The following is a 14,474-nucleotide window of genomic DNA, read 5'->3' as shown; positions in this document are numbered from 1 at the left end:
CAGCTATTAATGGTGACCACATGCTAGTTCGTACAGCCTTACTAATATGCTTGGCCTGAGAGGAGAGGAACTAGTCCTCGACTCTCCCATGGAGGTGGGGAGTGGCTTTCTAGATGTCTGGGGACCAGAGGCAGAGTGTAGTAGAGATACTGATTTTCCTCCCAGCCTTCCCAACTCTCTTCACTATTCTCATTTGGCTATCATAGTGAAGCAGTCCTCAATGCTTTGGGCCCTATGTATCTTAGGGCACATCTACACTGCAATAAAAGATCTGTGACGTAGCCGTGGCTGGTCCAGGTCAGCGGACTCAGACTTGCAGGGTTCAGGTAGCAAGGCTAAAAATTGCTGTGTAGATGTTTGGGCTTAAGCTGGAACCCAGCCTCTGAAACCCCAGAACGTGGTTGGTCTAGCTTCTGTGCGAGTCCAAACACCTGCACTGCAGCTTTTAGGCCCCCCCCCCCCCCCCCGCCCAAGCCCCGTAAGCCCAAGTCAGCACAGAGCCACAGGGTTTTTTACTGCAGTGTGGATATAGCCTTTATCCTTAGAGCCTGCATCACTCCTGCAGTTGAGATCAGCAAGAGATGAATAAACTGACAATCACTAATTTTGTACAGCTGGGGAACAAGACACTCTCAGTGAGGTAGTCCTACTTTTTTAGAATTTGTTTCCCTTCCCTTGTGGCCAAACAGAGCAGAGCAAGCAGGGGCAAGGGAAGGAGAGAGTCAGGGGTTCACAGCGGGCCCACCACAGTCCCAGACTGCACGCCGGGGGGGGATCTAGTCACATAGAGTGTTTGGGTTTTTATGGATTGGCTTGTTTTGGCCTGGTTTTGAAATGGCATTAGCTTGATTTTTTTTTTTTTATTTTTTTTTACTTACTGTGAATGTTGGGGTGATTATTTACTGTGTGAAAGTTGGCAACTGTGCTCCTAAGTGCCACTTCAATGATGATGCAGCTTTAAGGCATTCTGCCCTAACAGAGGAATGCTAGATTGGTTTAAGGCTGACATTGTCCTATGCCAGCCCCTCCTGGCCCAGCCTCTGAAACCCCAGAACGTGGTTGGTCTCAAAAATCTGAGCTTCAGCACAAGTCTAAACACCTGCACTGCAATTTTTAGCTCCCCAGCCCATGGCCCATGAGTAGGGTGACCAGACAGCAAGTTTGAAAAATCAGGACGGGGTGGGGGGTAATAGGAGCCTATATAAGAAAAAGACCCCAAAATCAGGACCGTCCCTATAAAATCGGGACATCTGGTCACCCCACCCGTAAGCCCAAGTCAGCAGAGAGCCATGGGGTTTTTTACTTCAGTGTGGACATACCCTTTATCTTTAGAGCCTGCATCACTCCTGCAGTTGAGATCAGCAAGAGATGGATAAACTGACAATCACTAATTTTGTATGAAGCAACAGCAATTTTGTATGGCTGGGGAATAAAACCCTCTCGGTGAAGTATTCCTTTTTTTTTTTTTTTGAATTTGTTTCACTTCCCTTGTGGCCAAACAGAGCCTCACTATGTTGATCCTCAAGGCCTGGCTGCCTTATGGAAATTAACTTGGAATTGGCAGGGCAGTTACTTTATTGGCATTAACTTATGTGTTGTCTTTACTGACAAAGCATCTTACAATAGGTGTATCTTAGAAATGGATTAAGTGAAATTTGGCCCCATTCGCTACCTGAGGCCCAGAGTGTAGGATTTGTTAAAATGTTTCAATTCTAGGCTAATATGAGAAATTTAAACTGGTTTTGGTTTGGATTCAAGGCAAGATGGTTGATTAAAAATCAGGTTTTGGTTTTTGTTTTTTCATGGCAAGCAGGAAACCTCAATTTAAATATCTATTTTAATCTTGTTTTGCATTTGTACTCTTTTGTATTCCTAAATAAAGGTTGATTCTCATTGGTTGCTATTAATGTTTATTTGCAATTAAATATAGTCTCTAGATTGTTCTTTGCATATCTTCCTGGTTAGCAAGAAATACCATTATATAGCTTAACACTTATTCAGAGAGCCTTATTTTTTTACATTGTTTTGTTGTAAAAATAATGATGACATGTTTCTTATTTCCTTTATTAAATTTTTACTTGTGAAATGTGTCAAGCTGCATGGATGGAAATTGGAATTCAAGGAAAAATCTCTGTGCGGTTTTTTTAAATTTTACTCAAATAAAAACAACCTTAAATGTGCTGGATATATACATTTATTTTTTCGTATCAAAACAGTATTGCATTTAAAACAACTGATTAGAGGAAGTATTATCTGTAGCTAATAAATTGAACTGATTGTTTCTGGTCATCATGTCCTTCAGTATTTTTAGAAGTAGTAGATCTGATCCTCCTGTGTTTATTCATGAAGTTGAAAAGGAAAAGAAGCTTTTTTGCTTTTTCAACTCCCAATTGGTTTCTCAACTTTGAATGAACTAGTTATTGAAACGAAATAAAGAGAATATTCTCTGCACCAGGAGAAGAGGCTACTGCTGTCAAAAGCTGCCTTAGCACTTCAACAAACTCCTAGTTCCAGGTGCTTAGCCAGTGACTTCCACCAGTGCAGTGGTTTAACTTTTATTTTTAAAACTTTGGCAGCAAACATATACTGTCTGAATATTTTCTTATTCCATTCAAATAATTTTAATAGATTTAAAATAAATTTAGGCTTTAATGTGAATTGTCATCATTTCAATTTTATTTTAGTTTTTTAAAAGTCCAGTTTTGAATTGGATGTTTATCCACTCTCTGATTTAGACTTCCCTGCAGTGTTTGGAGCCCAAACTTTGCAGCATAGTGCTACTGCACGACAATCAGTAAGTGACGTTGCCAAGTCTGTTTTCTTTGTCCAGATGTAGTGAGAATTAAATTAGATCAATACAATATTTTAATGATATAAAAGGGAAATGTTTAAACCTGCTAATGTTAAACCTCTTGTTTGTAAAGTGATGTCTTAAAATATACAGTTCAGTTTTAAATCTTTATTCTTCCTTTCCAGGTGGCTATGGTGGAGGTTCAGCTAGAAAGAGATTATCCCTATCCTCCAGGTCTCTTGATAGCTTTCAGTGCCTGTACTACTGTGCTTGTTGCTGTTCACCTCTTTGCTCTCATGATAAGTACCTGCATTCTTCCAAATATAGAGGCTGTTAGTAATGTGCACAATCTCAACTCTGTAAAGGAGTCTCCGCATGAGCGTATGCACCGGCACATTGAGCTCGCCTGGGCATTTTCCACTGTCATTGGGACTTTGCTCTTCCTTGCAGAGGTGGTGCTGCTCTGTTGGGTGAAATTTCTTCCACAAGGGACGCCTCGTATTGAACCAGTCCGTGACAATTGTACCATCACCCCAGGAGCAGGAACAGCAGCAGCCATTGCCTCAACATCTATTATGGTTCCTTTTGGATTGATTTTCATTGTGTTTGCAGTCCACTTCTATAGGTCACTGGTGAGCCACAAAACAGACAGGCAATTTCAAGAATTGAATGAACTTGCTGAGTTTGCACGACTCCAGGATCAGCTGGACCACAGAGGCGACACCTTGCCACCTCCTGGCAGCCATTTTGTATAAAACTATATTTTGTTTAAAAATCCATTTTTTTTGCTTCTGCCTTGCTACATTGACTCGTCCCTGCATGAACTAGCTGGACTCTTGATTTATTTTAAAGAGAGATTTATAAATACTGTACAAATATAAATTTGTATAAATACATTTCTTACAGTAAAAAAATACCATGACATCTTAGACAACCGACATCTGAAGAGACTGATGTTGCGGTATGGCTGCACTGAGCATGCATCTCTCATCCCTCCTCTTATCATCTGGATTGTTTCTTTTTAATGTTGAATGGTGAACATGTCAATGCATAAGAGGAATTACATTTTAGGCCTCGGTATATGTTAGGGGTGGGAGGGAAGACTTATTTCTCTCTCTAATGTTGGTGTTGGCTAGAAAATATTGCTTGTCCAATAGATGTTGCATGGCACAATACAAATTACTTGGGACATGTAGTAATTAGCATTTGGTTTCAGTGCTAGTGCTGTGATCTCTAAAAGTCTGATGAAAGGTAAAATTGAGAGCTTTTCCACCTTCCCTTTTCCCACTAGCTCCCCCAATCATGTTTTTCTGCCAAGTAATTATTACTTTACTAATTTCTATAGGGCCTTTTGCCATGGCAGCTATAAATTCTTACTCTCCAGATACCCATGACCAGTCCTATTGTAATGTGGTATGATCTGCATCTGTAGGACTGAAGCCCTAACTTTACTCTTCTTTTGGGAAGAAAATATAGAAAAAAGCAATACCTGCTTTAACGTTCATGGGAGCAGATATGTTATCAGAAGTGATAAAATTGCCTGTTTTCATTGAGGAAACATTTTAAAAATTAAAAATAGATGGAGAAACTATCACTCGATTTTATTGTCTTCCTTGAAAACTTGCTATTAATGGCTTTTCTCTAGCAATAACATACACTGGTATAGATTTAACCACAGTAGAACTACTGCTGTGGTTCCAAACCAATATAGCAAATATTTTATACTTTTTATATATTTTTGAATAAATTCTCAGATACAAATGATAAAAGGTGTTTTGTCTGTGTGGGAATTCCAAGTAATTAGCTGTACCTTGATCTTGTTTGGTAGAAAAATCTTCTACTTCCTCAAATATTGTATTTAAGATATTAAAATCTTAATTACACTTGATTTTTGCTTCCAATGTTGTGGAAGACCACTTATTGCCATATAGACTTATTTATGAAAACAAATGATTTTTATTTTAAGAAGTAGTATTGCTTCTTAATTGTAAGACGTGCATCTTTTATTGAATGAAGCTGCTGTTTTAGCCTCAAGCTACTGTGTCAAATTCGAACTTCTTCCTCAAGCAAAAACTGACACTTGACAAGGATTATAGGATTTGGCTTCAACTCCTTCGGAATTTGTGTGACTCTAGATACATTAAAAAGTGAATTGTGGCTTTTGGGCAGGGCTTCTCCTACCTTCACTAAAGGATGGAAATGGGTGGGTTAGTTGGTGAAAAAGCTCTTTGAACCCAGAAAGTACCAGTTTCTGATATAAAGAACAGGAGTACTTGTGGCACCTTAGAGACTAACAAATTTATTTGAGCATAAGCTTTCGTGGGCTACAGGCCACTTCATCTGATATGTTAGGCTCCCATGGAACTGGGATCTCAGTTCGTAACTGCTAATATAGAATGTAATCTTGTAATTTTGTGATGGAGGTAACAAATTCAGTTGTGGCCTAATCGGAGCTATGCCTCTTTGACTTCAAGTGAAGCTGTGCATGCTTATGCCTACACTGAATGTACTCAATTATACCTGGCCTCTTTACCAGATGAATTCAACATGCTTTACAAATGAAGGTCCTAATTTTGCAAACACTGGCTCCTGAGGGTAGTACTTATTGTCATTAGTAGGCCCACTTGCATCAATGCAACTGACTTATTAGCGCAAACACTGTAGGAGCAGGATTTTATAATTGTACTATGAGAATTTGATTTTATCCTGCCAGCCACACTTTTTGAATAGCAGAAAGAAATGACAGACCAAGACAACTAATTATGGTCACCCTTTTGTTTTAGGATAAGTTATAATGTCTACTATGGTTTCCTATATGTATTACAAATTTGGCACTCTAGTTAAATATACATTTCTTTGTTTTAAGGTTTAGTAAGTAAGAGACAGGATCTTGTATCTATGTTAAGGAGATTAGGGGAATGTTGAGGGCCGGAAGCCCCAATGTGAATTGTTTTAGTTATAAGATTTAGGAAGGCTTGATTTACAATGTATTCTGCTGAATATACAATATTGCTATCTATATATCTTTGAAGGTTTCTGTAAGAGATTATTTGTGTGAATGAGAAATGCATGCATCAGGAAAAGATGAGGTGTGAAAGCCATCACAAATGTCCAGATGGTCAAGAAGAAGTGAGAGACTTGGAAAGACCAGGAGACAATCAGAAAACATCCATTGTATCCGATGCTAATCATGTTAGCAGCATTGAGGACCTCAGAGGTGAGGCAGGCACACCCCCAAGGCAAGACAACAAATAGGAGATAACGATGGGAAGCCCGACAACAACCATCAAATGATAACACGACTTAAGGACTAATGATTACAGGATGACATTGCAAAATGCATGGACTCAAATGGGAATTTACAACTATAAAGCTGGAGTGTTTTGCCATAGAACTCTGGGTTCAGTCCTGCAAAGCCTCGGAGCATCTGATCGCCACCAACAAGAGCCCTGCTCCTCACGCTTCAAGAGCCCTGCACCTCACGCTGATCAATCTAATTGGCCATTAAATTGTCTCGAGCTACAACAGACTGGTAACTATAAAACATCAAATGGCAGGAGTGTGTGTGTGTGTGTGTGTGTGTGTCTGTGTGTGTCCGACCGAAAAGCATATGCTAACTGTTGTATTTTCAATAAATGCTGCATATTTGCCTTCTCCTGAAAAGATCCCGTGTGCTTTGTATGGGCATAACATTTTTGGTGGAGAATTGCAAAAGGGGGAAGAGTATATGCGCTGTAATTATTGACAATACTGCTAAGTGATCGATCATTCAGGTGTGCATATTCAGGTGTGCAGGTCATAGAGATAACGGGCAGTAAAACAGGAACTAGGTGTGGTTAATATTGTATTTACTGTTGGTATTTTATGAATTAAGAATTTGTATAATTAAGAGGTATACACCCCCTCGGCTGCAGCAGGGCTGAGAGATAGGAGAGAGGTTTAGCATCCCTCCCTCCACCTCAGACTGCTGGGAGGAAATAATTGGAGGTGGATATACCCCCAGTCATAGAAGTGCCGGGCAATAGGGGGAGGATTAGAGGCCTTGCTCCGACCCGTCTGTCGGGGAAAACTATAGGTGCATACTCCCTCGGCCGTAGCATGATTGAGCATAAGAGGAGAACTTAGGGTTTCTCGTTCTGCCCCTGGGAGGGGTCTTTATATTTGGTGTATGAACCCTTGGTGGTAGAAGGCCGAGCAATACAGAGGGAAGCTTAGCGTCTCTCCCTCTGGCCTAGAGTGGGTTAAAATCATAAGCCCTGGCACTGGCACGGGCAAACATAAGATACAGATCTTGTTCTGTTAAACCAAACTCTGAAGGATATAGCAGTGTAGTATTTTTTTGTAAGTGATATTGTGGTAATTTCACAATTTTGAAGGAAATGATTAAGGAAAGGGACCAGGAAGGGTGGGGGCTAATTAAGGAGCCCACCCTCCTTGCTAAATTGGTAGTGGAACAAAGCTTGTGCCCATGGAAAGGAACTGTTCATTGGAAAAAGCAGGATCAGACCCAGACAAGCAGGCACAAAAACGAAAAGAAGCAATGTTAGAAATGATGGGCCTTAAGTTGGCTCTGTAATCAGACTGTCACTTTGATAAGGGTACATGAAAACTCTGTAAGAACAAAAACAGTTACCCCTTATGTAAAAATTTATATGTATAGAAGTTAAACTATAGAAGGAATGTGCATTTTCCCCAGGACATGTGCAGTGTATATTATAGAAGGGGTGAAAGAAATGCAAACAAAACATGCTACTTAATTAAAATCCTATTAGGGCTCCAAAGGAGCCACAATAGATTGTGTTTTCTTTTTCAGATCTCTGTGTTTTGGAAGCAAGAGTTAAAAGTAATCAAAACTCTGGTAAAAGTTAATTGTGTTCCTTTTAAGACAGAGTCTCTAAGCTGCTGATGGCTTTGAATCCAAAAGCCAAGTCTGTGTTGATGCAGTTTACCTAACTGATTGATGAAGGAAAGAACTGCTAGCACAAAGAAGCTGCAGATAAAGGACATACCTGGTCAGCAAACAAATTGTCTAAATAAAAGGCATGGTATAACAGGATACCTTTAATAGATTTATTAATATGTTAATAAGTACCCCTGTAACAATGTATAGTATGTATGATTTTTGGAAAAATCCTTTACGGTAATGATGCCCCTCAGCTATTATCTGTAAATAAACTTAACTTAACACAGCAGGAAAAACATTATAAACTTGGTCTGCTGTATAAAAAGAAAACTAAGGTACACCACCTCATGGATTTAATGACTAAACAGTGGGATAATTTCCCCATAACTCTTAAAAGATAGAAGCCATTGAAACCTGGCCTGCCTACAGAACAAAAACACAGGAAAATATGAAGGTAATTCCTCTGTTTTCCCTGCAATCAGCAAGGGTATTTGTAAAAAAAAAAAAAAAAAAAAAAAAGGAAATATTTTAAGCAATAATCAATGCCACCCCAAAGGGGTAGAAAAATGTTTTTTGACTTTCAGAAAATCAGAAAAAGCTGATACCAGCTACAGGACAACCTAATACAGAAACAAATGAAAGTGGAAAAAAACATACTACTATAGCTATGGGATGTACGGATATCCAGATACTTCCTTTGTCCTCCTTGGAACACAAAATGTTTTGGGTAATATCAGGAAACACTAAGGTTTTAATACACTTGCTAAAACAACAAAAAAGATCTTTGTTTGATATGTTTCTAGCATAGTGAGGCCAGACCTTTTAATTGGGAAAATTGTTGTTAAAATCGTACACCAACAGGCTCTGGAAGCAAAGATATGGAAAGTTAGCCCATTCCCCAGATTGCACATGGGATCCTTCTGGCTACCCCGGACCTTGAGCCAGTGGGCTGGGGAGGGAGGGAGGGAGGAAAGCTATTGGACACCAGAGGTTGTACCCAGTGGACTCCTCAAAAGTGGGTGTGTTTATCCTAGCCAGTTGCTCCAAAAGCCCTGTAGTAAAGACATTTCACTAGGATCCTGTATGTGGGATATATTGGATAATTAGACCAAAGTATATGTGTATGTGTTAATTCTTGGGGGGAAAGTGTTTTGGAAGAATAAAAGTGTTAGCAACTCACCAGTAGACAAATGTAATGTAAGTACATGTACTACTTGCCACAACCAAAAAAAGTCTCAGCTTACTGTGAGCACTGATTTAGCTGAGTTCTCTATCAATCTTGGCATTAAATGGCAGGAAGTTACCAATCACCTGTTAAAAGGTAACAGAGTTCCTAGAAGAAGAAAAAAGGCACTGTGGGAAACCGAACCATTCATATTATACATGCAAATGGGGACATGTTAAGAATTGCCACTGCAGAAAAACATAACAGCTTACCATTGTGTCAAGTATCAGAGGGGTAGCCGTGTTAGTCTGAATCTGTAAAAAGCAACAGAGGGTCCTGTGACACCTTAACCCTAAGCTTATGCTCCCAATACTTCTGTTAGTCTTAAAGGTACCACAGGACCCTCTGTTGCAGCTTACCATTGGTATAACATATTTTCTGGATGGTCTCCCACAACTACTGGCATCCTAATGTTATTACCCCTAATTGTTTTGGTTTTAAATTGTGTGTGTTTAATTGGGATGTTTGGAATGTGCTGTTGGATAAAACAAATGTATGCAAAGCTAAAGCCACAGGCCCAAATCACCTCCCGGTATTTTCTATTACGCGGACTAAATAAAAGTGACACTGGCGATTAATAATCTTAGTGTCAAAAGGGGGATATATAGGAGCAGGATTTTATAATTGTATTATGAGAATTGGATTTTATCCTGCCAGCCACCCTTTTTGAATAGCAGAAAGAAATGACAGACCAGGACAACTAATTATGGTCACCCTTTTGTTTTAGGATAAGTTATAATGTCTACTATGGTTTCCTATACGTATTACAAATTTGGCACTCTAGTTAAATATACATTTCTTTGTTTTAAGGTTTAGTAAGTAAGAGACAGGATCTTGTATCTATGTTAAGGAGATTAGAGAAATGTTGAGGGCCTGAAGCCCCAATGTGAATTGTTTTAGTTATAAGATTTAGGAAGGCTTGATTTACAATGTATTCTGCTGAATATACAATACAGCTGTCTGTGTACCTTTGAAGGTTTCTGTAAGAGATTGTTTGTGTGAATGAGGAATGCATGCATCAGGAAAAGATGAGGTGTGAAAGCCACCACAGATGTCCAGATGGTCAAGAAGAAGTGAGAGACTTGGAAAGACCAGGAGACAATCAGAAAACATCCATTGTATCCAATGCTAAACATGTTAGCAGCATTGACGACCTCAGAGGTGAGGCAGGCACCCCCCAAGGCAAGACAACAAATAGGAGATAACGATGGGAAGCCCGACAACAACCATCAAATGATAACACGACTTAAGGACTAATGATTACAGGATGACATTGCAAAATGCATGGACTCAAATGGGAATTTACAACTATAAAGCTGGAGTGTTTTGCCAATTCAGAGTGCCATGACTTTAATTCTTGCGATTGGAACATGAAAGTATGGATAAATGATTGTGCTTTGCTTTCAGCCCACTTGACTATGGCCATCTGGTATTAAAACAGCCTGGAAATTGGACCATGGATCTAGAAAGATGATTCAAATGAAGAAATAACAATGAGTCTTGTGTTCTTTTCTCATATCTTTATCAGCAGCCATTTCTCATTCTTCACTGTCGTCAAGCATTGCCTGGGGCTCTTCTAAAACCATCTGGATTGGCCAGTTCAATCTAAATTAAAAACATATTTTATGCAATGTAATTAAAGAGCTCAGGATTTGTAAACACTGATTATTCAAAAGCTGCTGTAGAATCTCCCTCTTAACTGGACTTTAATTTATCCTGCAGTCTGTCACTAAATACTTTAAAACACTTTCTACACTTTCCTCATTTTATGATAACGGCAAGTGCCTATCTATTACGTCTCCTTTCAAATCTATGTATAGGCTGTGTGGGTGCTACCTTAGCACGTACATAGTCTAGACAAAGCATAACCCAGGCCTGCCACAGTGGTTTGCATGGTAGATGTTGACTTGTAGATCCTGTTAACAGACTAGAGAGGAAAAATGTGGTAAAGTCACAAGTATATTTTTTACAACAGGGGAGTTGTGGCCTATTTGTCTACAGTCAACAAATGGGGACCTTCTCTGGCAGTGACTGGTATCAGTTGCTTCTAAGGAAGGTGCAAAAAAAGTCAGCATAGAAAATGATGGAATAACCTGCCTATGGGAAAGTTTCATCCTAATCCTAGGTTTCAGAGTAGCAGCCGTGTTAGTCTGTATCCGCAAAAAGAACAGGAGTACTTGTGGCACCTTAGAGACTAACAAATTTATTAGAGCATAAGCTTTCGTGGACTACAGCCCACTTCTTCGGAGGCATATAGAGTCTGTCTATGCATCTAAAGAAGTGGGCAGTAGCCCATGAAAGCTTATGCTCTAATACATTTGTAGTCTCTAAGGTGCCACAAGTACTCCTGTTCTTTTTATTCTAATCCTAGTCAATCCTAAACCTAGTTAGTTTATCCCCTGAAGCATGATCCCCTCTTCTAAAAAAAATATCCTACTTAATGTAACTGGATGTCATCATCCATATAAATATCTAATTCTTTTTTAAATTTATACACACCAAATTACACAGAGTAACTGTTGTGGAAGAAAGCTGTTTCCTATTACAATTCATTATTTTTTATGCTTCCATTGTGTCCCTCTTATTCACCTCTAAACTAAACAATACCAATAATTTTAATGTCTCTTTATTATGTCTTTCTATGCCTCAAACTATTTTTGTCATCTGCCTCTGGATCCCTTCTCTATTTCTCCTCTATCCTCTTTTCATATAGGATGATCAGAACTGATCACAGTATGACAATGTTCCATGGTTTTGTATAACCTTTTCAGTATTTTCTATTCTATTCCTTATTCAGCCTATCACTTTTGTTTCTGATTTAAACACATGCTGACAAATTAGTCAAGCCCTCTGATAAAGGAGACCAAACGTTGCTTGCTAAATTTTCTTGTATTTCTGCTTTATTCAAAAGCAACTGCTCTGTCTCAGAGCCAAATTTATCAGGATAATGTATTTGTTTTTCAAGAGAAATGCCAGGATTAAAGTCTCTAAGCAACTGTAAATGCTTAAAAGAATCCTCTGAAAGAGTTGCTTTTAAAATTTCCTCTCTTGCTAGGGGCATTGCTGCATTGGATAAAGGAATAGTTTAGATGGCCTAGCAGGGATGATAAATCTAATAGAAGACTTCACTTGATGGTCATATAATATGAATGGAAACCTCTCAATTTACATTTAAAGGAACATTGAGCTATTTCTGCCTTATGTGGCAGAAACTGGAGAACTTTGTTAGGCTCAGGGGTGAAATTCTGGCCCCATTGAAGTAAATGGCAAAACTTTCATTGAATGGGGTCAGGATGTCACCCCAAATCCTTGGCCACTCCTAAGCAGATATGCCAAACCCATGAAAAAAACGCAGAAATTGGCCTTGTTTTTGGTTTAATTTGCTTGTGAATTGCTTGTTGGCTAGTTTTTGGCTTGTTTGTTTACTTGTTTGGCTTGTAGCTTCTTTCTTTGATCGGCTCCCAGCAAGGGGGGGACAAAAATGGGCGGGGGGGAGAGAGTCAGGGGTTCACAGCAGGCCCACCACAGTCCCAGACTGCACACCGGGGGGGTGGGGTGGGAAATCTAGTCACATACAGTGTTCGGGTTCTTATGGATTGGTTTGTTTTGGCCTTGTTTTGAAAAGGGATTAGCTTGATTTTTTTACTTATTTTGAAAGTTGGGGTGCTTATTTACCACGTGAAAGTTGGCAACTGTGCTCCTAAGTGCCACTTCAGTAATGATGCAGCTTTAAGATATTCTGCCCAAACAGAGGACTGCTAGATTAGTGTAAGGCTGACATTGTCCTATGCCAGCCCCTCCTGGCCCAGCCTCTGAAACCCCAGAACATGGTTGGTCTCAAAAATCTGAGCTTCAGCACAAGTCTAAACACCGGCACTGCAATTTTTAGCTCCCCAGCCCAAGCCCCGTGAGCCCAAGTCAGCAGAGAGCCACAAGGTTTTTTACTGCAGTGTGGACATAGCCTTTATCCTTAGAGCCTGCATCACTCCTGCAATTGAGATCCGCAAGAGATGGATAAACTGACAATCACTAATTTTGTACAGCTGGGGAACAAAACCCTCTCAGTGAAGTATTCCTACTTTTTTTTTAGAATTTGTTTCACTTCACTTGTGGCCTAACAGAGTCTCACTATGTTGATCCTCAAGGCCTGGCTGCCTTATGGAAATTAACTTGGAATTGGCAGGGCAGTTATTTTATTGGCATTAACTTATGTGTTGTCTTTACTGACAAAGCATCTTACAATTGGTGTATCTTAGAAATGGATTAAGTGAAATGTGGCCCCATTTGCTACCTCAGGCCCAGAGTGTAGGATTTGTTAAAAAGTTTAAATTTCTCATCATATTAGCCTATAATTGAAACTGGTTTTGGTTTGGATTTATGGCAGTGTGTTTGATTAAAAATCAGTAGTATTTTTTTATATCATGGCAAGCAGGAAACCTCAATTTAAATATCTATTTTAATCTTGTTTTGCATTTGTACTCTTTTGTTTTCCTAAAGAGAGGTTGATTCTCATTGGTTGCTCTTTATATTTAATTGCAAATAAATATAGTCTCTAGATTGCTCTTGGTATTTCTTGCTAACCAGGAAGATATGCTATATCTGTTCTCACAATTAATCATTTAGCTTAACACTTATTCAGAGCTTTATTTTTTTTACATTGTTTTGTTGTAAAATAATATGTTTCTTATTTCCTTTATTAAATTTTTACTTGTGAAATGTGTCAAGCTGCATGGATGGAAATTGGAATTCAAGGAAAAATGTCTGTGCATTTTTTAAATTTTACTTAAATAAAAACAACCTTAAATGTGCAGGATATATACATTTTTTTTTTTTTTTGTATCAAAACAGTATTGCATTTAAAACAACTGATTAGAGGAAGTATTATCTGTAGCTAATAAATTGAACTGATTGTTTCTGGTCATCATGTCCTTCAGTATTTTTAGAAGTAGTAGATCTGATCCTCCTGTGTTTGTTCATGAAGTTAAAAAGGAAAAGAAGCTTTTTTGCTTTTTCAACTCCCAATTGGTTTCTCAACTTTGAATGAACTAGTTATTGAAACGAAATAAAGAGAATATTCTCTGCACCAGGAGAAGAGGCTACTGCTGTCAAAAGCTGCTTTAGCACTTCAACAAACTCCTAGGTCCAGGTGCTTAGCCAGTGACTTCCACCAGTGCAGTGGTTTAACTTTTATTTTTAAAACTTTGGCAGCAAACATATACTGTCTGAATATTTTCTTATTCCATTCAAATAATTTTAATAGATTTAAAATAAATTTAGGCTTTAATGTGAATTGTCATCATTTCAATTTTATTTTAGTTTTTTAAAAGTCCAGTTTTGAATTGGATGTTTATCCACTCTCTGATTTAGACTTCCCTGCAGTGTTTGGAGCCCAAACTTTGCAGCATAGTGCTATTGCATGACAATCAGTAAGTGACGTTGCCAAGTCTGTTTTCATTGTCCAGACGTAGTGAGAATTAAATTATATCATTAAAATATTGTATTGATCTAAAAGGGAAATGTTTAAACCGCTAATGTTAAACCTCTTGTTTGTAAAG

At 38.7% G+C, this 14,474-nt stretch overlaps 1 protein-coding gene across 12 annotated transcripts in view; it reads left to right on the top strand.

The window, feature by feature from the left end:
- ORAI1 (ORAI calcium release-activated calcium modulator 1) overlaps positions 1–14,474 on the top strand; it is a 33,778-nt gene that overhangs the window by 17,870 nt on the left and 1,434 nt on the right. For 3 of the 12 annotated variants that reach the window (XM_034790656.1, XM_034790662.1, XM_034790661.1), the window contains one exon: positions 2,977–5,647. The exons of 2 other annotated variants lie outside the window; for them this stretch is intronic. In XM_034790656.1, coding sequence (XP_034646547.1) covers positions 2,977–3,546 — 570 coding nt within the window. In that variant the 3' untranslated portion in view covers positions 3,547–5,647. Of the gene's footprint in view, positions 1–2,735; positions 2,795–2,976; positions 5,648–13,895; positions 14,346–14,474 lie in introns of those variants that run through there. 7 more of the 12 variants (XM_034790667.1, XM_034790658.1, XM_034790659.1 and 4 more) reach the window with 7 other exon arrangements.

Source organism: Trachemys scripta, chromosome 15 (genome assembly GCF_013100865.1).
Source record: "Trachemys scripta elegans isolate TJP31775 chromosome 15, CAS_Tse_1.0, whole genome shotgun sequence".
Classification (NCBI taxonomy): Eukaryota; Metazoa; Chordata; order Testudines; family Emydidae; genus Trachemys; species Trachemys scripta.
This window is presented reverse-complemented; position numbering and strand designations above follow the sequence as displayed.